Here is a 27,582-nt window from a genome sequence, read left to right as displayed (position 1 = left end):
TGCGCAGAATTTATCAAGAGCTGTGTGCATTTTGATAAATTAGGCGCACAATAGACCAGCGTTAGGCTCTCTAGGTTGGTCTCTATTGATGCGGGACATAGACAGCTTTGATAAGTCTCCCCCAATGTCCTAATCAAGTAAAATGGAGCAGTCTTTACTATGCCACAGTTAGCTGCTCCCTTGGACATAAATTATAGTACAGAACATGTAGTACTTCCCTGTACTCTAGGGAGGCGCTTCCAGACAGGAACTAGTTATAGTTTATAAAGAAAAAAAAACACAAGAGTCCATAAAAGTTCAACCTAAAGCCCTACTTGTGTTGATCCAGATGAAGGCAATCCCTCATGAGGCTGATGCCAATTGCTCCATGATTGATTTGCAAATGTTAAGTTTTTAAAATTCATGAAATCAGTTGTAGAGGTCTAGATTGAGAGAGACTAAGTTTTAAGAAGTCAATTGATCACATGGTTTGGCAGCCATATTGGATTACTCAATATTCTGAAAATACTTATTTTTCTGCTGGTCAAAACGTGTAAATTAGGACAATGATAAACTTCAACATAGAAAGTCCAAGCAGTCCTGTGATATATAGTCTGGCTGTGCAGCTTGGCCACCTGAATTGCTGCTTTTGCAAAACACAGACACCACCCCGATACTTCTCACACTGCTTCACACCAATTTTTTTTTGGTGTACACCTGCTCCGGAAGTCTTGGCAGAACCTAACCATATAGTCTGTGCATACACAATACCACACAAAGAGCACCATCCCTGTCCTCAGATTGTGTTTTCACAGCTCTTATTCTAACCCTGTATAACCTATTTAATAGGAAAGCTAATATACTTCTACCCAATTATTGACTACTGCTATTGTAATGCTCACCAGGTGACCATTACTTCCTGGTCCAAAGTTAGACAACCTAGAGTTGTAGGATGTTTACAAAATCAAAGTTGTTATAACACTTGCTAATCCTGTTAAAATCTAACAACAACTAATACATTTCCTATTGGAAAACAAGATAAAATAGCAATACAAAGGCATGGTTTAGCTTTCAACAAATTTTATTCAAAAATGAATGCTTCATAAACTTAAGTTTGGATGCTTACAGTCTAAGGCCATTACTTTATTAAAATTTAACAAAAATCTGTACAAAATTTTATTTTTGTCCATTTCTTTCCTACTTAAAACTATCGTCTTGGTCCTCCTCTGCCTCTGCCACGGCCTCTTCCTCTGCCACGGCCTCTTCCTCTGCCACGGCCAGCAACTGGTTTCAAAAGAAACAAAAATATGTAAAAATGACAACATGCTGTATTTAAAAGGGGTACTCTGGTGGAAAACAATTCCTTTTAAATCAACTGGTTCCAGAAAGCTAAACAGATTTGTAAATTACTTTTATATAAAACAAAAAACAAAACAAAAAACAAAAAAAAAAAATCCTTCCAGTACTTCTCAGCTGCTGTATACTACACAAGAAGTAGAGTTCTTTTCAGTCTGACCACAGTGCTTTCTGCTGATACCTCTGTCCATGTCAGGAACTGTCCAGAGCAGGAGAAGTTTGCTATAGGGATTTGCTTCTACTCTGGATAGTTCCTGACACAAACAAAGGTGTCAGCAGAGAGCACTGTGGTCATATTGAAAACAACTCATCAGCTGTTGTATACTACAGAGGAAGTTAAGTACTGAAGGATTAAGGTTTTTTTTAATAGAGGTAATTTAAATATACATGTTTTTCATATAATCTGGCTTCAGAAATTTTAAGTGTTTCCTACCCTGAGCTAACCGGCAACTACATTTCTTACACTTTTAGATGCAGTGATCCACTGTGAGTGATCTTTATACACTGACTGCGATCAGGGAAGATGTGCTGTGGTGTTAAATGGGTAGAGTCAGAAACAAGGAGATTTTTTTTTGTACTCGCCGTAAAATCTCTTGTAGCCTTCATTGGGGGACACCTAACTGATGGGTATATGCTCCTGCCACTAGGAGGCGCTGACACTAGAAAAAGAAAAGTCTGCTCCTCCCTGGCAGGATATACCCACCCACCTGCAAAGCCCACAAGGAAGTACATCCTAAGGACCCTAGAGGAATCCCGGAGAACCCAAGAAAACAGAAAAAGAAGAGATGTGTGGGTGCGGTGTCTCCCAATAGCGAGAAAGAGCGAGAAAGAGCGAGAGAAAGAGAGAGAGAGAGAAGAAAACCCTAGGAAAAAGGGGAAAACTATGCCCACAAAAAAACTCCCCTGGCGGAAAGACAGCCATAAGAATGGAAGGAGTGCAGAAGAGAAATACTGTCCGACGAGTGGAATAGCGGAGGAATCGGGGCCCTGGCTGCTACAAATGAACAAGACCTGAAACATCACCAAGGCTCATGGAATCGGAAAGCCGCCTGAAAAGAAGGCACACCGCAGCCGTGCCAGACAGGGCCCCATAAGGGGACCAACAGTGATAGACCAGAATGGACAGAGGAAACCTGAGCAGCCCTAAGGGACATCCCGTCAGAAGGTGAATGAGGGAGAACCTTCAGAAGGGGAATGGAGGGAGAACCGATGAGAACCCAGCTGGACCCCCAGGGTCTGGGCATAGGACGGGTCACTCCAGATGACCGCAGCGTAAACACGGTACGCCTAACACATGCAAAAGGATAAGGACACACCCCCTCCAGGGAGAGCACTAGGCTGTGAAAGTGAACAGAAAGCAGAGGCAGTAAAAAGCACTGTTGAACGTACCTCAGAGAGAAAAAAAAAAAAAAAAGTCCCTCCAGGAAGGAAAAACAAGGGAGGTCGAGACGACAACTCAATGACGGACCGACAACAAGCACCCTGATCCCCGCACCCCTTGTGGAAAGGGGATTGGCAAGCGTGCTAGGAATGCAAAAAGTGGGTGGAGGAAAAAACCCCAGGCTTCGGCGGCAACTCTTGCCGAGTGGAGGAGCCACCTTGTGTCCCAAGAGGGGCCAGAACCCTGTACACTGAAGCTGGGCAACAAAATCAAGACATGTTGAGAGCCATGCCGGACAGAGACCGACAGGCACCCCAGAAGGGAACACCCGGAAGGACAGGGAGGGGCTGAACCGACAGGCGCCCCGGAAGGCCCCATGTCATAACAGAGGTGCACAGCCTCCTCAGAATCGCGGGAACGATCACCGGAAACCCCTAAGCGCACCCCACCGAGAAAAACGGAAGGAGGGGTCTGCCTCAATGAGCGGTCCTAGCATATGTAGGAACACAGACCTGAAGATCCCACGGAAAAAAGTGACGTACCAAGACTGTAGACCCTAAAGAACCGCAGACCTCCAAGGGAGCAGCGAAAAGGGAGGAATGCCCGAAGCAGACCCACAGTGCAATGCTGCTGTTCCTGCAAAAGGAAGAAAGACCTAAGAACCCACATGCACACACTGTAGAACTGCACCTGGAAGAGACACCGGACTACAGCTGCCGTAGCAGCCGAATGAGGGAGATGACCAGGTAGATTAGGACACTAAGCAGACACCGTCTGGCCCCGTGGTAAGGAGACCGTGGCCACGTCGGGTCCAGCACACGGAAACAATGGAGAGAGATAACAGCCTGTAGCCAGAGTAGCAGGCATGCAGAGGGGGATTTGGCAGCAAACCCCTGTAAAACAGAATGTAGTGCATCGGATAAGGCACGAGAACTCAGAGACTCACGTGTAAACTACTAAGGCAGTGTTGAACTACCGCCCACAGGGTGACAATGCATGGTAGGTGACCAGAAGGAGGTAGGGCGGGGAGGCCAAGAAACCCCGCCCCCTGAAGAAAGAGGGAACCAGAGGGACCGTGGAAAGCGTCCCTGACATCCCATATAGTGTCCATGAGACACGCTGGGTCAGTTCCAGATACCACGCCCAAAAGTGGGGCACTGGAACTCCAGCTGCCAACAACATCCGCCGTGAGACCGTCGGCAGAAGAATGCAGACGTCTGTCTTACCGTATGGGTCCCTAGGGGACAGCAAGTGAATCCAATGAAACCTCGATAGTGGGGAGGTACCGGAAGTCCAGTACGCAGAGACACCAGCCATGAGATAAGTAACAGGAGGTGCAGGAAACCGTGCAGACCACAACCTGGTGCACAGGTATAGGACCACGAAGACGAGTCACCTCATGGCCACCTTGCTCCGAAACACTAGCCGCAGATACAGCGATCGGTAGACTTATGACCGGCAGTGAAGGAAACCATACAGACCACTGTCTGGCTTAGTGGTATGGGTCCACCATAGAGAACGGAACACTCCGACGGGCACCTCACACAGTAGTGAGGAACCGGAAATGCAGAAGCAGATACACCTGCTGTGTGATGTAGGACAGACGGTGTAGAAAACCATGCCGACCAATGTCTGGCTGACTGGTATCCAAAGTAGACAATGATGCATCTCATCGGCACCACACCCAGGAGTGAGGCACCAGAACTCAAACTGCACATACATCAGCCGCTGAAAGTATGACAAACTGTGTGGGCCACCATGCAGACCACTGTCTGGCTCACTGGCATGGATCCACAGAAGACAACTATGCATACCGATTGCACCGCGCACAGTAGTGAGGAACCGGGACCTCAGGCGCAGACAGTCATTTGATGTATGACAGGTTGTGGAGGAGTCATGCAGACGACTGTCTGGCTTGCTGGCATGGATGCACAGAAGACAGCTCCTCATCCCATACCTTGCCCAGCAGTAAGGAACTGGAATTCCAGACGCAGACATACCAGCCGTTTGATGTAGGACAGGCGGTGTAGGCAACCATGCAGAACACTTTCTGGCTTACTGGTGTGGACCCACAGAAGACAACTACGCATAACATCGGCAACTTGCTCAGTAGTGAGGAACCGGAACTCCAGTTGCAGATACATCAGCCGTGAAGTGTGTGACTGGTGATGTAGGGGAACCATGCAGACTACTGTCTGGCTTACTGGTAGGGGTCCTGAAGACACAGTTACATAGTTAGTACGGTCGAAAAAAAGACATATGTCCATCAAGTTCAACCAGGGAATTGAAGGGTAGGGGTGTGGCGCGATATTGGGGAAGGGATGGGATTTTATATTTCTTCATTAGCATTAATGTTATTTTGTTCCAGGAATGTATCTAATCCTGTTTTAAAGCTGTTAATTTTTCCCTTCTGTGACCAGTTCCTAAGGTAGGTTTCTCATGGTAAAGAAGGCGTGTCGTCCCTTGAGACTAAACTTTTTCTTCTCCAGACAGAGTGAGTGCCCCCTTGTCCTTTGGGGGGGGGGGGTTTAACCTGGAACAGTTTTTCTCCATATTTTTGTATGGGCCATTAATATACTTATATACGTTTATCATATCCCCCCTGGTACGTCCTTGGTCCTGCTCCCGTGATATAACGTGGGGTTACACGGTAACCCTGCATCATATCACGGCGGGCCCGGCATCATAGTGAAGCCGGGACCCACCGCTAATAGCGCCGATCGCGTCGCCGTGCACTATTAACCCTTTAGCCGTGCGCTCAGAGCTGAGCCGTGCGGCTAAAAACGAAAGTGAAAGCTGCCGGTTAACTCAGTGGGCTATTCGGGATAGCCGCGGCGAAATCGCGGCATCCCGAACAGCTTACAGGACAGCGGGAGGGCCCCTACCTGCCTCCTCGCTATCCGATCGCCGAATGACTGCTCAGTGAACAAGGCATGAGCAGTCATGCTGCAGAATCGATCACTGGTTTCCTATGAGAAACTAGTGATCAATGAAGATCAGTGTGTGCAGTGTTATAGGTCCCTATGGGACCTATAACACTGCAAAAAAAAGTGAAAAAAAGTGAAAAAAAAAGTGAATGAATATCATTTAACCCCGAATCACCCCCTTTTCCCATAAAAAAACAAAACAAAAAAAAACTAAATAAAACTAAACATATGGTATCACCGCGTGCGGAAATGTCCCATTTATAAAAATATATCATTAATTAAACCACTCGGTCAATGGCGTGCGCACAAAAAAATTCCAAAGTACAAAATATGAATTATTGATCACTTTTTAAATGATATAAAAAGTGACCAAAAATGCACTATCAATGCAAAAATGGTACAGTTAAAAACTTCAGATCACGGTGCAAAAAATTAGCCCTCATACCGCCCCATACACGGAAAAATAAAAAAAGTTATAGGGATCAGAAGATGACAATTTTAAACGTATTAATTTTGCTGCATGTGGTTATTTTTTCCAGAAGTACGACAAAATCAAACCTATATAAGTAGGGTATCATTTTAATCGTAAGGACCTACGGAAGATAAGGCGTCATTTTTACCGAAAAATGTACTACATAGAAACGGAAGCCCCCAAAAGTAACAAAACTGCGTTTTCTCTTCAATTTTGTCGCACAATGATTTTTTTTTTCCGTTTCACCGTAGATTTTTGGGCAAAATGACTGACCTAATTACAAAGTAGAATTGGTGGCGCAAAAAATAAGCCATCATATGGATTTTTTGGTCCAAAATTGATAGAGTTATGATTTTTTAAAGGCAAGGAGCAAAAAACAAAAATGCAAAACCCCCCGGTCCTTAAGGGGTTAAACGTCTCTTCTCAAGACTAAACAATTGTAACTCCTTTAATCGCTCCTCATAGCCAAGATGTCCCATGCCCCATATTAGTTTAGTCATGCGTCTCTGCACCTTTTCCAGCTCCACAGTGTCCCTTTTATGGACAGGTGACCAAAACTGAACAGCATATTCCAGGTGAGGCCGTACCAATGCTTTATAAAGGGGGAGTATTATGTCCCTGTCCCTTGAGTCCATGCCTCTTGATACATGACAATATCCTGCTGGCTTTGGAAGCAGAAGCCTGACATTGCATGCTATTCTGTAGTCTGTGATCTACAAGTACACCCAGATCCTTCTCTACCAGTGACTACCAGTTTAACACGTCGGGTCAGTTCTCCATATACCACACTCAGCAGTGGGGTATCGGAACTGCTGCCACGAACACAACCGCCGTGAGTCAAAAGGCAGAGGAAACCATGCAGACCACTACCTGGCTTACTGGTATGAGTCCTGAAGACATGATGGGCCAGTTCTCCATATACCGCACCCAGCAGTGGGGCATCGGAACTGCAGCCGCCGAGACCTCAGCCATGAGACTTGTGACAAGCGGCAGAGGAAACTATGCAGACCATTGTCTGGCTTACTGGTATGGGTCCAGAGCAGATAGGAAGTCATTCCATCGAACACCTCGCACAGCAGTGAGGTACCGGAACTACAAGTGCAAATACATCGGTTGAGAGATGTGTGACAGGTGGAAGAGGAAACCATGCAGACCACTGACAGGTATGGGTCCCTAGTAGGGTACGGTCATGCCTTTTGACACTTCGCACCAGCAGAGGTGTACTGGAGTGCCAGCTGCCAACGCAGCAGCTGGGAGATGAGACAGGCGAGACCACTGCTTGGCACAGAGATGTCAGGAGGAAACCCTGCCACACAGGGATATTCCCAGGGCCGACAACAGATATTGTCGGCCAGCCAAGGCTTCAATAGAATTAGGGTGCAACACTAAAATTGGCTACAAGAGAGCGCCAAACTACACCAAACGGGCAAAGTGAGGCTGCATTATAGAATGTAAAGTATGTAATCCTCCAGGATTTTTTTTAAGATATATAAATGCAAAAAAACCAAGGACAGAGCATGTAGGACCCCTTAATGATAATGGGGAGGTTGTCACAGGCGATCAAGAGAAAGCAGAGCTACTGAATGGGTTCTTTAGTTCTGTATACACTATGGAAAAAGGAGCCGACATTGGCCAGGTCAGTGCTGGTAACACATCATGTAATGTACTGAACTGGCTTAATGTAGAGATGGTACAAGGCAAGTTAAGTGATATAAATGTAAGCAAATCCCCAGGGCCGGATGGACTACACCCAAGAGTTCTTAGAGAGGTAAGTTCAGTAATATCTGTACCCCTGTTCATGATATTTAGAGATTCTCTGGTGTCTGGTATTGTGCCAAGGGACTGGCGCAAGGCGAATGTGGTGCCAATCTACAAAAAGGGCTCTAGGTCTTCCCCAGGAAACTATACACCGGTAAGTTTAATGTGCATTCTAGGTAAATTGTTTGAAGGACTTATAAGGGATTACATACAGGAATACATAGGGGATAATTGTATTATAAGTGATAGCCAGCATGGGTTTACTAAGGATAGAAGTTGTCAAACCAATCTAATTTGCTTTTATGCACAGGTGAGCCTTGACAGAGGAATGGCTGTGGATATAGTGTTTCTGGATTTTGCTAAAGCGTTTGATACTGTCCCTCATAGATGTCTGACAGGTAAGATAAGGTCTTTGGGTTTGGAAATTTTAGTTTGTAACTGGATTGAACACTGGCTCATGGATCGTACCCAGAGAGTGGTGGTCAATGATTCGTACTCTGATTGGTCCCCGGTTATTAGTGGTGTACCCCAAGGTTCAGTACTGGGACCGCTGTTTAATTTATTTATCAATGATATAGAGGATGGTATTAACAGCTCTGTTTCTATCTTTGCAGATGACACCAAGCTTTGTAGCACGGTACAGTCTATAGAGGATGTGCATAAGTTACAGGATGACTTGGATAGACTAAATGTCTGGGCATCCACTTGGCAAATGAGGTTCAATGTGGATAAATGTAAAGTTATGCATCTGGGTACTAATAACCTGCACGCATCGTATGTCTTAGGGGGGATTAAACTGGCAGAGTCACTGGTAGAGAAGGATCTGGGTGTACTTGTAGATCACAGACTACAGAATAGCATGCAATGTCAGGCTGCTGCTTCCACAGCCGGCAGGATATTGTCATGTATCAAAAGAGGCATGGACTCAAGGGACAGGGACATAATACTCCCCCTTTATAAAGCATTGGTACGGCCTCACCTGGAATATGCTGTTCAGTTTTGGGCACCTGTCCATAAAAGGGGCACTGCGGAGTTGGAAAGGGTGCAGAGACGCGTGACTAAACTAATATGGGGCATGGAACATCTTAGCTATGAGGAGCGATTAAAGGAGTTACAATTGTTTAGTCTTGAGAAGAGACGTTTAAGGGGGGATATGATAAACCTATATAAGTATATTAATGGCCCATACAAAAAATATGGAGAAAAACTGTTCCAGGTTAAACCCCCCCAAAGGACGAGGGGGCACTCCCTCCGTCTGGAGAAGAAAAAGTTTAGTCTCAAGGGGCGACACGCCTTCTTTACCGTGAGGACTGTGAATTTATGGAACGGTCTACCTCAGGAACTGGTCACAGCAGGAACAATTAACAGCTTTAAAACAGGATTAGATACATTCATGGAACAAAATAACATTAATGCTTATGAAGAAATATAAAATCCCATCCCTTCCCCAATATCGCGCCACACCCCTACCCCTTAATTCCCTGGTTGAACTTGATGGACATATGTCTTTTTTCGACCGTACTAACTATGTAACTAACTATGTAACTATGACTGAATAAAACAACCCACACATGGTCACTAAGGCTGCAGTAGGGTGTATACACATCAGTATATATACACACATGCATACCCACACACATATATACATACACACACACACATCCGTCTACACACAGTAGAGAGGTTTTCACCCTGGGGGGGGGGGGGGGGGGGGGGGGTTTAGGTGGAGCAGTGACCACTCCCCCAGCTCCAAAACGACGACCGGCCGGGGTGGGGAATTGAACCCCACGTACTATTATAAAATAGAGGGAGGGCCGAGAGAAGTGCCGAAGCGACACGGCCGCCGGCATCAGTGAGGCTGTGGTAGAGCGAGACTGTCCCGACATGAACAGAAAGGACGGGGGCGGAGCAAAGCTCCGAGTCCCCGTCCATCCGGAGGGAGAGCAGCGGTGCCCGGCTGGGAAGTATCCAGCCAGCCATAAGGCACGGCACCAAACCAGGGAGTCAGAGGCCGGAAACAGCCTCTGACATCCCTGGTGGAACCAAAGACTTCTACAGAGTGCCAGACCGGAGCGCTCACTGTGGGGAGGAGGGGCGAAGCTAAGCTCCGTAAGGAAGGCACAGATGCTCCCCTGTCGGCGCTATGAAGGCAGCGCCGGCAGAGGGACTTTACAGTGAAGGACTGTTCCCGCTCTGTGAGTGTGAAGTGAGGGGGGGGGGGGGGGTGGAGCTACCCGCCGCCATTATGGTCCCTGCTGGCCACACAGCGCCGGAGGAGATGGGAGCTGCGACTGGCTCAATAAGTACAGGGGGCTGCCGCAAGGTCGGCGGCTGCCCTGGGAAAAACACAGGAGAGACTAAAAGTGAGAGCCTGTACCCTATTAAAACAGGCCGAAGACCTGCAATAAACTGCCCAGAAAGACACATGGGAACCAATTAACCCCATAATTTCCATGGGGGGGGGGGGGGGGGACACATACTCGCCCATGGACTCCACCTTCATATACTCACCCATCTTCTTATACTCAAAGATGTCTTCAGCCAGCTATTGAGTCACCTGTATCAAGTCATGCTGCTACAGCCCAAGATGAGTAGGACCCATGGTGCAACCCCAGGCGCTGGCCATTGGCGGGAAGGGGTTAATGGTGCATTGGAATCTTCGTCAATGTCTCGTGCCCCTTAGCCGCATATGGGGGAACAGGTAGCGCCATGCTCCTGAACCCCCACCTGAAAAAGGGAAATAAAAAGGAGTAAAAAAAAAAAAAAAAAAAACTAAACAGCCCTTACTAGAAAATAATAAAAAGACCAGGTCTAGAGCTCCAGACCTGTGTGTCTACCTCCTAAGTGACACTAGCTAAAACTGGCTGCCTCACTGCAGGTGGGCGGGTATATTCTGCCAGGGAGGAGCCGACTTTTCTTTCTAGTGTCAGTGCCTCCTAGTGACAGGAGCATATACCCATCAGTAAGGTGTCCCCCAATGAAGAGCGACCGAGAGAAAAAAAACGTTATATGTTGTACATCTTCGCAAAACATGATTCTAATATAGCTTTATAAAATAAACCTTATTATAGAAATCATGGCTCAAAAAGGGTCTCTAGGAGCCTCCCAGCTTTGTCCCAGTTGAAGAACAGGCTGGGACAAAGTCCAGGAAGTGCTCACTTGTCCTGTATCAGACTCAGAGGAGGAGGTTCCAGAGCAGTGATTGAATGAAGAGACCCAGCACCACACACCGGAGGGAAGTGAATGAATGTTGAGTAAGGGCAGACTTAGTGCTTGCTTCAGACACGCACCTTGAGTAGTGGATGTCAGAGCAAGCAGCAGAACAGGGGAATTGTGAGTAAAATACTGAAACTACACACAAAATCCAATACAAGAAAAAACGTATATAGATCAAAAAGTACATTTTATTATGACATAATGCAACAAATACATCTTTCCAGAAAGCACATAAGGTGGAAAAGACATAAGTCGTCCTAAGCGAACCAGTCTATGAAAACTGTCAGTGGAGAGGTTACCAAAAAGTGTTTTTTTTTTGGACAACGACAAGTGTTACTCAATACTTAATCCTGAACATATTTCTATGTGTCTAGGACCTATATATCCCTTACAAATAGCCTTTATATGTAGCTCACTTTCTTTTTGTTGTTCCTTATGGAGGGGGAGTGTCCTTCTCTCCTTCACTGTGTTGACTCATCTGCTCCGAGTCTGGGAGTAGCCTGGCAGTCAGAAAATGTATGCATAGAAAATACTGTGCAGTGATTTGCAATCTGTTCCTAGTAAAGCTGGATGCTAATCAACATAGCTCTCACTATGTGAGTCATTCAGCTTTTACAGACAACTGAATGTCTGATCAGTGTCTTTGTCATTCAGGATTCAGAAATGGCTGTTCAAGCATGCTGGGAGTTGTAGTTTTGCAAGAGCTGGAGCTAGTGTTTATAAAGCACTGTGTTAGCGAAGTGATTATTTTTTTTTAATACAGAATAGTTCTCTTTGGACTGGTTTTGTAATTTACAGCTTTTTATGTGCTTTTAGATGTATTTTTTGGAATACAGTGACCCCCCCCCCCCCCCCCCACCCCGACCTACGATAATTTCAACATGCCCTGGCCTCTCAGAGGCCATTGCATGTTGAAGGCAGCATCAACATAAGATGCTTTTGTATGTCTGGGCCATCGCATAAACAGCTATCCGGCAGCGCAGACTGCTTCAGCTGCTGCCCCGTGTTTACGGTGCCCCGTGATGGTCTCTTACCTGACCTTGGGGCTTCGGAGCATCCTATTCGGGATCCCCTGCAAAGTCTGTGTGCACGCCGTCCTGCCATCCATTTTTTTTTAATCTATATACGCTTTTTCTTGTTGCATTGATTATAGGATCAGTATTCTGAGGTGTGTGTGTGTGTGTGTGTGTGTGTGTGTGTGTGTGTGTGTGTGTGTGTGTAAATTAAAAACAAAACTTGCCCAAGGAACTAAAATGGGAGCACAATCTACTTTGTCCCTCATGACAATCCACTTTTCCTGGTACACAAAATAATTTCAACCAAAACCGTATGTACATAAGGTCACTAGAGTTTGCTAGGGAGTTTTAAATTGTAGCTACCGTACATGCTCTGTAACCCCATTAGGTAGAGCTCCCTCCCATATGTAGACAGGGCCCCAGACACAACCCCTATTAGGTAGGGCTCCCCACAAGGTAGACAAGCCTGTAGATAAATATGTAGCCCATCAGGTAGTGCATCCATTTATACAATTGAACCCCCTAAGTAAATCTGTTTGCCCCCGGTGGTAGATCGGTCCCCATATTATGTAGTAAGAAGCCCACAAGATATTTGATTAAACACATTTTTTTTAATACCGTATTTATTTGCGTATAACACACACTTTTAAAACTTAAATTCAAGACAAAAGGTCTGCGTGTTATACGCCGATAAATCTTCTGGTCACTGATTTAAAGTGGCCACAGCAGCGGCTTCTTGTTAAGGATTAGCAGCCTGGCCGCGGCCACTTTAAATCAGTCCGGTGTCTGCTGCGGTCAGTGAAGCAGGATGAGTGATGTCCTCTGCTAGCTCCACTGCCCAGAATCAGGGACGTCACTCTAAAATGCTGCCGCCGCTGTGACTATTCTACGGTGGCTGGGCTGCGAGACAGCTGCAGCCACACTGACCAGCGGCGGCTGCAGCGAATGATGAGTGACGTCCCTGATGCTGTGCAGCCGGCAGAGGACGTCACTCATCCTGCTTCACTGACCGCAGGCCGCAAGACCAGACACCGGACCTGGCCTGCAGAGCGCGGCTAGGTAAGGAAGATGGGGAAAAAGAATATATGTAAAAAAACAAGGGGGGGGGGGGGGGAATGATAAGACAGGTTGGGAATGATGAAAGGGTAAGGGGGGGGGGGATGGGTGTAAATGGGGCACAGGGGCTGATAAAAGGGGAGGAATGATGTGGCACTGGAAGGGGGGACCAAACTGAAGTTAAGGCAAAATCAAAGTTAGAGGGATGATATAGCATTTATCTTATCTTATGTTTTTAAATTACATTTCCCTACTAAAAAATGGGGGTGCGTGTAAGACGCCAGTGCGCGTTAAACGCCGATAAATACAACACACCACAACTTATAACTCCCGGCTTGCAGAAGAGACCTTCACATCCTTGGTCCTGATGGAAGTATGTGCCTATGCCAGAACACTGATGTCCTGCATGGCTCGCTATAGGCTGCAGAATACAGCTGTGGTCTATAGGTGTTTAGTGATTAGGCAAGACTGGTTGTCCAGTTATGTTTCAGCTGTATATGCAAAAGGATGTGCATACAGCTGAAACCATATTCTGCATGTTTGGTGCCCAGGATCTTTAAACTTTGTGAGTCTTTATGATGCGCACAGAGTTCAAAGTGGCGGGAGTCCTGAGTCCCCAAGTGGTGCCCTGGCTCTGCTTGCCCGAAGCAGGGCTTTATGCCTAAAAGACTCGCCTGCTCTGTGCCTGGAACTGCGTGTCCAGGGAGTCGGGCAAAAAGATTTCCACATCAATGATACTTTTATGTAAAGAATCTTCATGACTTTACCATGTATATTTTTTTCTGTGACATTGCAGGTAAAATGTAAGGAGTCAAAACGGTCCGGTGACCTACACTAACATCCCCTCCTGTAAGTAGTAATCAGAATGTGTGGCATCCTGAGGTAGTCAAGTTGTTCAGTGCTCGCTTGCACACTCAGGTGTTCTTCACAGTCATGCTTCTTTGCCAGTGACAGTCTGCTTCTGGGCACGCACAAGACTTCAGTGGGCAGCACTGTGATGTCAGGCTGTGCCAGGGCTGTCAATCACACATGAGTAGGCATAATTAGAGCTGAGGAAGCGGCAGAACCAGATTCACATAGGGCACAGGACAGTTTTAAAACTACTTTTTTACACTATATGGTGCATCTAAGTTATGTAGGGTAAAATCGGGAGGCAAGTTTCCTTTAAATGGTATGCCCATTTATGAATGTGTGCAGAAAGGGCTTGACATTTCTTTATCCTTCTGTGCTCCAATCATTAAGATAACTCTTCTTACAGCCTGAACTGATCCTCAGCAGATGCCTACAAGTTGTCCTCTATCGTTCTCCATTGTTTTTCTATAACATTTTTAGAATATGAACTTCTAGTGGTGCTGCAGAGCCACAGGATGTGTCAGGACATGCTGGGAGTTTTAGTTATCAACTACAACTCCCAATATACCCTCACAGCTTATGGCTCTGCAACTGATCCAAACCAAAACTACAACAATCTAGAGGTCCACATTTGTGAGACCACAGAACTATCATGACAGAAGATGAATGCACCTCCAATCTATGGAAAAAGCAGGAGCGGTGTCATCTATACAAACGTGTTCATAATATTTGCTTGTACAGTGGTCCCTTAACATATGATGGTAATTTGTTCCAAACGAGCCATCGTTTGTCAAATCCATTGTATGTTGAGGGATTCGTGCAATTTAAAGTATAGGAAGCTGTACTCACCTGTCCCCGCCGCTCCGGACCACGGCCCGCCGCACCCGATGGTGTCCCCGGGCCTCCGCTGGGCTCTCCTGGTCTTCTCCGGTCCTTCGCGGTCTTCCGCAAGGCCTTATTGGGCCTACGTAGCGACGTCATTACGTCGCAGCGTACACCGTTCCTATTGGATGACGGGACGGCGTGCGCAGCTTCGTATTGACGTCACCGGAGAAGGCCGAGAAGACACCAGAGGACCAGCGCTGGACGAAGGGCACAAAAAAAAAAGCATTGTATGTTGATGCTGACAGACATGCGATGGCCTCTGAGAGGCCATCGTATGTCGATTTGATCATATGTCAGGGCCATCATATGTCGGGGGTCACTGTATATACAGCATACAAAAATATATTAATACAGAGTGTTTATGAGAGAAATGGCCAACTAGAGTGCAGATGAATGGGGAATGCACTCATGCCAGTAGCTGTGCAATAAGTCCTGCAACAGATGCTCTCCTCCAGTTTTCTATTCCCTCCTACGAGGTAGCTAAGCATCTAGTCACAAGGTACAGTCATGACATCCCTGTTGCTTTGACCCACTGCTTTGTGGATGAAGTAAGGCTAGTTGGTTGGGGATAAGCAGCAGGGTCTGCAGACGTTCTAGCTGTTATGTACATATGCATGGGAATGAGACGTTAGCCATAACCCCTAGCATGGAATATTGAGACCCTGCCCAAGAAGGCATGCTGTGCTCAGATAGTCCCCTACATATAGTCTATACAGTGCACAGTGAGTCCAATAGATTATCCAGGTACAGGATGCACACATTGCACAGCCACAGGGGTGGGACAGGGTGACACCCCCCTCACCAACCTCCATTTTCGGTAAAATGCCAAAAGCACCATTTTCAGCTGCCAAAATGTGGGTGCATCGCTAGAATTCACACTTCTGATTCTGTTCAACTTTCTTATGCTGGGTTTCCACTTTTTTTTGGAAACCACTGCAGTTTGAGCCCAAGCCAGAAATGTATTCAAAAAGGTATGGGAAATAAAAGGACATTACTTTCTGCTGGATCTACCTCTGGCTTAGGCTTAAAAAAAAAAAAAAAATTAATTTTTTTAAAATAAAATAAATAAACCTACCAAGAGGAAACCCAGCCTTACCTGTCCAGTAACCCTTATCCAGCACAGTAGAATTCTATAAACTGTTGGGCTATTTGGTACCAACACAATCAGATGTTGGAATATGAAAGATACCATATTTATCGGCATTTAACACGCATTGGCGTATAACACGCACCCCCATTTTAACAGGGAAATTTAAGTAAAAATAAATAAATGTAAAATAAATGACTGACTAAATGCCACATCATCCCCCCCCAACTTCGTTTTCTTTTGCACCTCAGTATGGTCCTGTCCCCTCCAGTGCCACATCATTCCTTCCCATTTATCAGTCCCTGGGCCACATTTACCCCTCTCATCTCCACCCCCATGTCTCATTTCCCCATCATAGACCACCACTAGCCATAGAGACATTACGCCTCCCCCAAAATCCTTTCCCTTTCTCATCATGCCCCCCCATCCCTCATCATTTCCCCTTCTCATTATCGTCCCACCCCCCCATCATGTTCCTCCTATGCAAGTGGTCTTCAACCTGCAGACCTCCAGATGTTGCAAAACTACAACTCCCAGCATGCCCGGACAGCCAACGGCTTTCCGGGCATGCTGGGAGTTATAGTTTTTCAACATCTGGAGGTCAACAGGTTGATGACCACTCTTCCCCTTTCCTTACCTGGCTGCGCTTCGGCTATTTTGCAGGCTGCGGCGTCAGTGAAGCAGATGAGTGACGTCCTCTGCGCGGCATCAGGTATGTCACTTTTCGGCAGCAACTACAGGAAATGAAAAGGGACGTAACTGATGCCGCACAGAGAAGCCGGCAGAGGACGTCACTCATCTGCTTCACTCACCGCAGCCCGCCTGACCTGACGAAGCGCAGCCAGGTAAGGAAAATAAACATGACTATGAAAAGCGGGAATGATGAGGGAGGGGGAGGTAGGGAAAATGAAAAGTAAAACTGTCACTTGTTTTCTCCTGCACTATCCACAGGTACTGGTGGATAGTGCGGGAGACGCCGATTAAAAGGTAGGGCAGATCCGGACAAGGTAGGGCTCATTTTAATCAGCGTCTCCCGCACTATCCACCAGTACCTGTAGATAGTGCGGGAGAAAACAAGTGACAGTTTTCCAGAGTGGGGAGGAGATGCAGCTGGTCACCTATTTAAAGTAATACTTAACAAGCAGCCGCTTTAGATCAGTGACCAGAAGATTTATCAGCGTATAACACGCAGGCAGGCTTTTTGCCTTAAATTTAAGTTTTAAAAGTGCACGTTATACGCTGATAAATACGGTAGATGAAAGCTAGATAAAAGATTTTGCTTGAGTTGTTAAATCTGGTACTTCAGAAGAACTATTTCAAGTTTAATGAACAATTTTATGTACAATGTGAAGGAACAGCTATGGGAATGAACGTGGTGCCCACCTATGCAAATGTGTTAGTATCCCACCTGGAGGAGGGAGGTGTTTATGTGTCCCACCACTTCAGCCATGTGCTGGAGTGGTGGAGATACATTAATTACGTATTCCTCCTCTGGGTGGGAGGAGAGACATTTACTGGTGTTCCACGAATAGTTGAATAGTTTGCATCCAAAACATGAAGTTCACCATGACGTATTCCCCAAAATCGGTACAGTTTCTTGATACTTTGGTACAGATTGAGGGCTGCCATTTAACTACTGATCTGTATGTTAAGCCTACAGATGCAAATTCCGATATGATAGTCATCATCCCAAACCTATGCTACGCTCTTTGCCCGCTAGCCAAATGCTACAGGCAAAGAATAGTAAGCTGACCTGGAACCCGCCCTGGATAAGATGGTATCCAACTTTCTAGAGCAAGGTTACTCTAAAAAATTGCTGTCGAGCAAAAATGCTGTATTAAAGAAAAACATATTTGCCACCACAACACTGAATAAAGACAAACCACCTAGGATCACTTTTGTCTCCACCTTCTCAGAATTCTCGGGCAGGCTGTTTTTCATAAGCACTGGAACATCCTGCATGACGGTTTCAAGGGGGTGGATGAATTAAAAAATCCTCCGATGATGGCCTATCGGAGATCAGGTAACCTCAAAGATCGACTAGTAAAAACAGATGTATACACTCCTGGTCCCAGCCACAGTTATAGTACTTCTTGGAATTCTGGATCTTTCCCGTGCAGATCCTGTGTTAACTGTCCCCCGATGTGCATCTGGGGACAAGGGTCAGACACAGGATCAAACATTATTTGACTTGTAACTCATCTGATGTGGTGTATGTCCTGTGGTGCCCCTGCAAATTAATTTATGTGGGGGGGGGGGAGAAGACCACATGGGACTCTAAGACCCGCATTAATGACCGCTACACCATAAGAAAGAACAAACAAGATCTCCCTGTGGTTAAACATTTTAGCAAACAGGGACATATGGAAAAAGATCTCCGTTTCATGTTGATAGACCATGTCCCCCCCCCCCCCCCCCCCCGAAAAAAGGTGGAGACAGGGTGAGTCACCTGAAAAGGAGAACTTAAACTCCACATTCAACCCTCCAGGTTTTAAAGCCTGGAGGGTATAAATCCAGTTAAGATTAACCATAAGATTTGTAACTTGTAGCATACCCATGCTGTAAATATCCTGAAACGGTTCTCTGCCCCTGGCTCCTTTATATAGGAGTTATATATACTTTTTTTTTATCACTCTGCTATTACTTTTTGGGTCACTTTTCACCCCTGGTGTTGTGCGTTTTAGGGGGACATGGATTTGCAGGGTGCGTGAAGCGTGAAGCCTGGTGACTACCTGTAGGAGCGCTGTCTGCCGTCTATTGATGTCCAGGACAGAAAATATTCTCCTCGTAAACTACATGATACCCTAAATACAAGATCGACGCTCTATTTATGGACCTCTTTTCATGCAACGATGGAACAGTGGATGCCACCAAGACGACAAGCGTACTGGGCAGGCATTCCCAGTCAGGTAAAATGGGTGGGGTAACACCATGCCAGTATTCCCGTAATGCAGGGACAGAAACTTCATCTTGCCCCAGCAAAATATGGGAAGGGCCGCTCGATGCAGGTGAGCGTCCCCACTTTCCATGATGCACTGGTAGATCCAGATCGATACTACAGTCTGCACTTTGTGATAAGTTATACCAGCGAAGGTTTGCCGGAAATCCTAGCTGTTCTCGACGTGACAGTCGGCAGAGCATTTCCCCGAGGATGAACCCAGTGACACGCACGCCGCGACCGCCCCCACTTGGACACGGAAGCATCCAGGACTAATCAATAGATCTCATAAGTGCACTTACTGTAAGTTCTACACAGTCATGTTTTTAATTTGGTATTACTGTTTTTCTATATTTGCATAATGCCGGTTCCTTACTGGTATCTATGTGTGAATTCTGAACCCCACAATGCAATCTTATGCAAGATGACCGTATTTTATTATTTATTGGTTACTACACTGTAAATTATTTCACTCTGTATACTATATATACTATGCACTTTAAAGCACTTTCTGCTTGACAATGGCTGAGAGGCAACCGAAACGTCGCCTCTGTTGGGTGAATAAACGCCACAAGTATCTGTGTGCTGCTATTTTTTTTTTTTTCAATCTACATTTTGTGACTTTCTACATTGAGACCTTGTCCATCATAGCTAGCACCCATCAACTTTTTTTTCCAGTGCTGCCCAAACCTGTTTTTTTTTTTTATTGACTAGATGAAAGAGATGGATAGATAAATAGATGAAAGATAGATCGCTGAAAGATAAAACATGGCAATGTTGTATGAATTCTCAGAAGGCCCCAAGTAAGTAGGCCTAAGTAGAGTTAATTGAAAGATCACAGTATATCTAAAAATGTGTATTCCTCTGAATGTTTGCATTCATGTAAAAAGAAACCATGTCAGACAATGGTCTGTTGACAATTTTACAAAGACAATGGACAGAAGTTTTGAGAGAAGCAAATACTTGAGATCTTTAAATCTCAACTAACATGGTTAAGATTTAAAGATCTCAACACAATGGAGTGGAAGAAAAAACCCTTTCAAAGGGTGCTGCTGTTGTCCTGGTGAGATGACGATAAGAAGCCCAAGGCAGATATATTTTGCAAGGTATAGCTTCTTTATTGGTGCAGAATCATAGCAAGCAGGAATACAGACAGGATAACTCGTTTCGGGGGACAGCGCCCCCTTCAGATCAGTGCGCACTGATCTGAAGGGGGCGCTGTCCCCCGAAACATGTTATCCTGTCTGTATCCCTGCTTGCTATGATTCTGCACCAATAAAGAAGCTATACCTTGCAAAATATTTCTGCCTTGGGCTTCTTATCGTCATCTCACGAGGACAACAGCAGCGCCCTTTGAAAGGGTTTTTTCTTCCTCTCTACTGCATATCTCTCCAGGACTGGCTAGTCCTGTCCTGTACCCTGGGCTTAGCAGCTGCATCCGGTGGACCATCATCTATACCACTAACCCCACTGTGGGTCTATATGCGAGTTTTTTGCTCGCTCAAGGAGAGCATCCATTACCTACTCTCCTACTAACCCCCCCCTCACCTGTCATCAACGGTATCACACTAGGCGCCTTCCCGCCGGTCTTCCCTCTTTTGCTTTTTTCAGATTCAACACAAAGGAGACATTTATAAAAGGATTGACTCCATTTTTCTTGCTTATAATTGTCTCAAATGTCTCCTGTGCGACACTATTTTTGTGCGACCTGCAGAGCGAGAAGAGCAAGTATTTTCAGTTTGGCTTATGTAAGCAAGTTTTGAAAATTGAATTTCAGTAGTCTGATTTATAACATGTGACCGTCGCAAAAAAGTCGGACACACCATCAAAAAATGCTGTATAATTTACTCCAGCTCAACCCTAGCTTATAGATTTTACTTGCTCAGTAGAGGTGACATCAGCAGACTCCTGCAGTGCTGAGGGACTACTACTACCCCCATCAAGGAACAGACTTGTTTCCATGATGGGAGTAGTAATTCCCCACTGCAGGAGTCTGCTGGTGGCTGGGGAGATTACATTAGTGTTTGTACTACTACCCCCATCATGAAACAGACCGTTCCATGATGGGGGTTATGACGGATCCATCTGCTGGTTACCCTCTTGGCCCCAATTAGAACGTTGTGGTTAACCGCAGACACCTCTCCATTCCATTCGTACGGGTGTTTGTCGTTCGCCGACCACGAGGCGGCGGCCGTTTTTGGGACCAGAGGAAAAAATCAGTGTTCGGTACAAATCCTATGGAACTAAAAACGGACCCTTTATCTACCAAACACCACTGGAAGCTGCCGCCCACCTTCTATTTCGTCCTTTATATGTTTCAATGTGTTTTCTTCTTGTGTTCTGGGATGGAAATTGTCTCTGTCCTGGGAGATAATTTGATTTCTTCCCAGTTGTCTGGAGGATAGAGAGGAGGGAAGTATGGGTAAAGTGGGAAGGGCTTATGTTGAAGCCACTGCGATTGGCTGTCCACTATGTTTTAGTCTTCCATCAGGTCCCCTAGGGGAGAGTCCACCTGGTGAGAGCTGCATAAATACCGGGCAGGTAGCCCCATTAAATTCATTCCTGTTTGACCCTCAAGACTGAGCTGGTCTCGTTTGGGGGGGGGGATTACTATTGGGACAGCGCTTTTGTTATTTCTAGCTATGGAAGGAGTTCGACTGATTTGCTGATCGGGAGCGGCTGCGTTTGTATCCTCCGGTCGGGAGTTGGACGGTCTGCTGGAACCAACCTGTGTTCCTGGAGAAGGGGATCATTCCAAGCGGCGGCTTCCTCTACCTGCCGGGGAGTGTCGTAACAATTGGTGGCAAACGGCGGGACGAATCCCATCGCACAGAAGGCCAGCTACACATCCCAGGATGGAAATACAGTATGGAGAATTAAGGCGGGCTACCCTTAAAGATATATTGGAACGCAGAGGACGATCAGTGAGTAATCTCAAGAAGAGAGATTATTGCCATATTATTATTGGAAATGGATGCGGCACAGGGAATGGAGAGAGCGAATGTGCCTGGCATACTGGATTTAACACCCGAGGAGGTACAATTTAACCGGGCAGTCCAGATAAGGCTGGCACACTTTGGCCCCAACCCTGCAGCAGATATTGTAGTGCAGGTGCAAGCAGCAGTAGCAGCACAGCAGGTGCCCCAGGGAAGAGGAGCCGCAGCAGCAGAGGTACCCAACAATATTGGAAGGCGGAAGGTACCCTTTGCTGCATTTAAAAATTTTGTTGAATCAGAAGGAGAGATTGACGAGTTCCTGGCAGATTTTGAAAGGCAGTGTTCCGGGACACTAAAAAACAAGCTGGCTATTCCTATGTGGAGTGGTCATGCAGACTACACCGCACCACAGCCCACTGGATGGCAGGGTGCCAAGCGGTAACTGGAGAAGAGAGACACAGCGCTCCACTGAAGAACAGTATTAATCCGGATGGGCCCCAAAAGCAGAGAGACTCACTGGATACAGTTGTGCTGATTAGAGGCACAACGCTCGTAAGGGTATGTGTAGAAAATCCTTTCGGATGGTTGCGTGGATAATTCACTTTGGACTGCAGCTAGACCCGCCCTCGCAACAGCGTGGGAATATGGAAGCAGGTTTGTTGCACCAACCATTGCAAAAAAGGTAGGGAAATTACAGTGCTGTCCACAACCGAAATGGATGAATCTTTGTTTTATTGATACATGCGGTAACTGGGGAAGAGGTGCTACAAGTGTTTTTTGTTGGAGCACTGCTTTGATCGTTTACCTGCAGGAGTCCGAGAGTGGGTTAGGGACCGCAAACACGCTACCTTACCCCAAGCTGCTCGTCTGGCTGATGAGTACACAGATGTATGGTAGCTGGACCAGGCAACAACCAAGGTCCCTACCTGAGTGGAGTACAAACCAGCAGCACCTCCAACCTCTACTGTGTATCACCCCCCAGCGCAAGGCATCCCCACGATGCCACCAGCGAACAATTATGTTCAACCAGCCAGATTAAACGCCCGGGATTACTCCCAGCCTATCCAGTGCTATGGGTGCAAACTATTGGGGAACAAGAGACCAGAGTGCCTGTTGAGCAATTCCAACCAAGCCCAGTCATGGAGAAGACCAGCCGGCGGAAATCAGCAGCCACCCCAATTCTCCGCTCACTGTCTTGAGCAGGAGGAAGTTTGGGGTATACTACATGAGGCGGACCCAGTACAAGCAGCCCAGCAAGATAACCATCAACAGCACAGGTGGACCGTTAAACTGAATGGCAAAATAGTCACTGGTCCGAGAGACACCGGAGCCACTATAACCCTCCGTCTAAAGAACCTGGTTTCGGCACACCAACATACTGGAAATACGGTAGCAGGAGGCGCCGTGTTCCGTCTACCTGTTGCCCGGGTTCATTTGGATTGGGGAGCGGGCTCTGGACATGTGAATGTGGGGGTCATGAAAGACTTACCAGCCGATGTTTTGCTCGGGAATCACTTGGCCCCTTTGGTTTCCGCTTATGCTCCAATGGGACCTGCGGATGTGACTACCTGTGCTCAGACCCATGCTGCTGGAACCAGGAAAGACCCGATTCCCCGACTGGTAACCTAGAACTGACCTTTGTTAGCTGGGATTCCCCGGAGGAGTTTGGGAGGGAAATCCAAGCAGATCCGACGCTCCAGAAGTACAGAGACAGGGCAGATACTGGAGAAGGAGTAGATGGGGAGCGGTATGAGTGTGTAGGGGACAGGTTATATAGGATCCCTAGGCCTTCCCCAAAGAGTGTTGCCCCTCCGCCGAATCGACAGCTGGTAGTACCTGCAAAATACCGTCAGGAGATTCTGCGGATAGGGCATGATGTTCTGCTAGCTGGACATCTAGGATCCCGCCGCACAGCCTATAGGATCCTGCAGAACTTCTTTTGGCCAAATTTCAGGCTGTGCAGATATATTGTAGTACGTGTGACACTTGTCAACAGGTAGGAGAGCTAGGCTTATGTCTATCAGGGGTGTGGAAATTAAAAAAAAAAAAAAACTACTTGTCCAAGGGACTAAAGCGGAACACAATCTACTTGTCCCTCAAGAAAATCCACTTGTCCTGGTTGATGAAATAATTTCAACCAAAATAGTCTGATCCCCCCCACTAGACCACCAGGGATGGATATAAGATCCCTTTAGACACTGCTGACAGCGGTGATCTAATGGGTTAATAGGCGATCGCAGTATGCCAGACTATTAGCGGCGGGAGAGCTGTAGATCCTCTTACACCCGAGCCCAGATAAGTCTAGATGTAACTTTTTGATCACCTTATAAAAAATCTCATACGAAGTGACCAAAAATTAGCAATTCCGGACTATTATTTACATTTACACCGTTCACCGTACGGTTTAATTAACATCATATTTTAATAGTCTGGACATTTCCACATGCAGCGATACCACTTATGTTTAAAAATAATGTACAAAAATAAAGAAAATTTGAAACATTTATTAGGAAAGGGGCTTATTCACATATATACGCACCTTTTAAAATATTTTAATCACTATTTTTACGTCTAAGTAGAGACTTATGTGTTACTGGGGGGAGGTTCTGCTTCTCCAGTTTATGTGCTGCATTTTGTGTCAGAAAATGCTGGAAGTTGCATTTAGTTACTAGATAACTACAACACCCAGCATGCCCTGATACAGCCTATGGCTGTGTGGGTGTTGCAGCATGTTGCACTGTATAGTACAGTTAAGGTTATTGTGTAACATGCTGGGAGTTGTAGTTTTGGTTTGCGTCAGCTGCAGAGCCATAGGCTGTGTCAAGGAATACTGGGAATTGCAGTTAGTAACTACAACACCCAGCATGCCCTGATGCAGCCTATAGCTCTGCAGCTGACCCGAACCAAAACTACAACTCCCAGCATGTTACACTTTATAGTTCTACAGTTTAAGTTATGGTGCAACATGCTGGGAGTTGTAGTTTTGGTTCGGGCGTGTTTGCGTGCATCCGTGGGGCTCTTGGTTGGCGGGTGAGTATCAAGGGGGCGGGATTCTGGGGGTGCAATTCAGTGCGGGTGCCACTAAAAATAAATAAAATAAGATGGCCCAACTGCCCTAATGCCCGACGTGACAGTCCGCTCCTATACAAAACATTCATGCATACACATATCATACATGCATCAGCCACTGCCCCCATATCATACATACACACCCCCCCGCCACTGCCCCCATATCATACATTACATACACACATACACTCACACCATACATACACCCGCCACTGCCCACCCCACATCATACATCACATACACACACATCATACATTACATACACATCACACAGACATCATACACACACACTCACACCATACATATCCACCAGTGTTTCCCAACCAGGGTGCCTCCAGCTGTTGCAAAACTACAACTCCCAGCATGCCCAGGGCATGCTGGGAGTTGTAGTTTTGCAACAGCTGGAGGCACCCTGGTTGGGAAACACTGATATACACCATACATATGCACACATCATACATTACATACACACATCACACATCCACTCACACCCTACATATACAACCACCCTTCCTGCCGCCGCCTGTATTCTTGGCCTCCTCACCTAAGCCGCCATGAGTGGACATCAGAGCTGTAGTCCCGGCCGGTGAGAGGTGAGATTTCCGTCCTCCCCCTCACCCCCCTGCTCTATGTTTTCCCCGTGCAAACAAGCAACCTCCCCGTGGTGGATTAGGTCCTGTCTAGACAGAGCAGGGGAGGGGGAGGGGGGAGCTGTGTGCGGGGGATGGAGCTATGCACGGAGCTGTCTACATCCTTCCTCTCACCCTGCTGTGTCTTCTGAGCTCCGTCCATCCTCCGGGAGGGGAGATAAAGGGGCTCTGCAGTCAGCTGGAGGCCGCCGCCCCCCCCTACACTCTGAGTGCTGGTGTGAGGTGGAGACTTCCATCGGCTCCTGCACCTCACACCGACATTAAAGAAAAATAAGGGGGAAGTCTGTCTGTCCCTGCTAGCCCGAGGGCTAAATCTATAAACAATTCACCTGCCCGGCGCCCAAAACTACTTGCCCCGGGCGTCGGGCTATAGGATTTCCACATCCCTGGTCTATGCCTATCATTGGGGAGCCCTCTGCCCGCATAGCCGTTGACATTGTAGGTCCACTGGCCCGGGCTAGTCCATCCGGTAAGAAATATATTCTCACCGTGGTGGACTACACCACCCGCTAACCCAGAGGCAGTAGCGCTGTCTAATATAGAGGCAGAGACAGTTGCTGATGCCCTGGTTAGGACTTTTACCAGGGTTGGGTTCCCTAAGGAGATTCTCTCTGACCAGGGAACCCAATTTACCGCTGTGCTCACCCAACAACTGTGGAAGGTGTGCGGCATTAAACCACTGCTTAGCTCACCTTATCATCCACAGACTAACGGTCTGTTTGACCCTCAAGACTGAGCTGGTCTCATTTGTGGGGGGAATTATTGGGACAGCGCTTTCATTATTTCTAGCTATGGAAGGAGTTTGACTGATTTGCTGATCGGGAGCGGACACGTTCGTATTCTCCGGTCGGGAGTTGGGACGGTCGGCTGGAACCAACCTGCGTTCCTGGAGAAGGGGATCATTCCAAGCGGCGGCTTCTTCTACCTGTCAGGGAGTGTCGTAACAGGGGCTGAGGGATTGATCGCACTGGGTCTCACTTCTGAGACCCGATCAGAAGTTATTAAGCAGGGGAGCGGGCGGCATGCTCCGCAACCCTGCGATCACCGATGTATTTTACTTTTATTTTTAAATTCCCCGCGGGTGCTCTGAATGGCTGGTACTGAAGAACCATTCAGGGCTCCCTGCAGGGTTTTTAAAATGAACAATGTATATTGAAAGCGCTGTGGGGGGGGCAAGATATATAGCGCATTTATAATTATATGCAAGTCTTAATATATACCCCCCGCCGGCGCATTTATGTGACCCCCGTCAGCACAAAAATATATACCCCCCACAGTACAGTGACCCCCGACCTACGATGGCCCCGACATATGATCAAAGCGACATACGATGGCCTCTCAGAGGCCATCGCATGTCGATGTCAGCATCGACATACAAAGATTTTTTTTATGGCCATCGCATTAAGTGCTATCCGGCAGCGCAAAATGCTTAAGCTGCCGCCGGATAGCAGCTTAATGTTCCCTGTGTGGTGCTGTAAGTATCACTTACCCCTCCACGATGCTCCGGGGTGCCCTCCAGGTCCAGCGCTGGTCTTCCGGTGTCGTCTCTGCCCTCTCCGATGACGTCAATACGCTGCTGCGCACGTCATCCAATAGGAATGGTGTACGCAGCGGCATAATGACGTCGCTACGCAGGCCCAGTAAGGCCTTGCGGAAGATAGCGGAGGACCGGAGAAGACAGCGGAGGACCCGGGTCACCATCGGGAGCGGCGGGGACACCATCTCGAGCAGCGGGGACAGGTGAGTGCAGCTTCCTATACTTTGACGAATCCATCGTATGTTGAGGGATTCGTGCAATGTAAACGATGGCTCGTTTGGAACGAATTACCATCGTATGTTAAGGGACCACTGTATGTATATGCATTTATAATGTAACCCACGCAGGCGCATTTATAATTATACACCCCCTGCTGGCGCAATTATTAACCCCTTAAGGACCAGGCCATTTTACACATCTGACCACTGTCCCTTTAAACATTAATAACTCTGGAATGCTTTTAGTTA

At 46.8% G+C, this 27,582-nt stretch overlaps 1 protein-coding gene across 1 annotated transcript in view; it reads right to left on the bottom strand.

The window, feature by feature from the left end:
• Nucleotides 1–1,042: 1,042 nt before the first annotated feature.
• The window catches only part of SNRPD1 (small nuclear ribonucleoprotein D1 polypeptide), a 69,663-nt gene continuing 43,123 nt past the window's right edge, over nt 1,043–27,582 (bottom strand). The window contains exon 4 of the mRNA XM_056520229.1: nt 1,043–1,263. Within this exon, the coding sequence (XP_056376204.1) occupies nt 1,187–1,263 (77 nt within the window). The 3' untranslated portion in view covers nt 1,043–1,186. The remainder of the gene's footprint in view (nt 1,264–27,582) is intronic.

Source organism: Hyla sarda, chromosome 5 (genome assembly GCF_029499605.1).
Source record: "Hyla sarda isolate aHylSar1 chromosome 5, aHylSar1.hap1, whole genome shotgun sequence".
NCBI lineage: Eukaryota > Metazoa > Chordata > Amphibia > Anura > Hylidae > Hyla > Hyla sarda.
The sequence above is the reverse complement of the archived record's forward strand: the minus strand, read 5'-3'. Positions and strand labels throughout refer to the sequence as shown.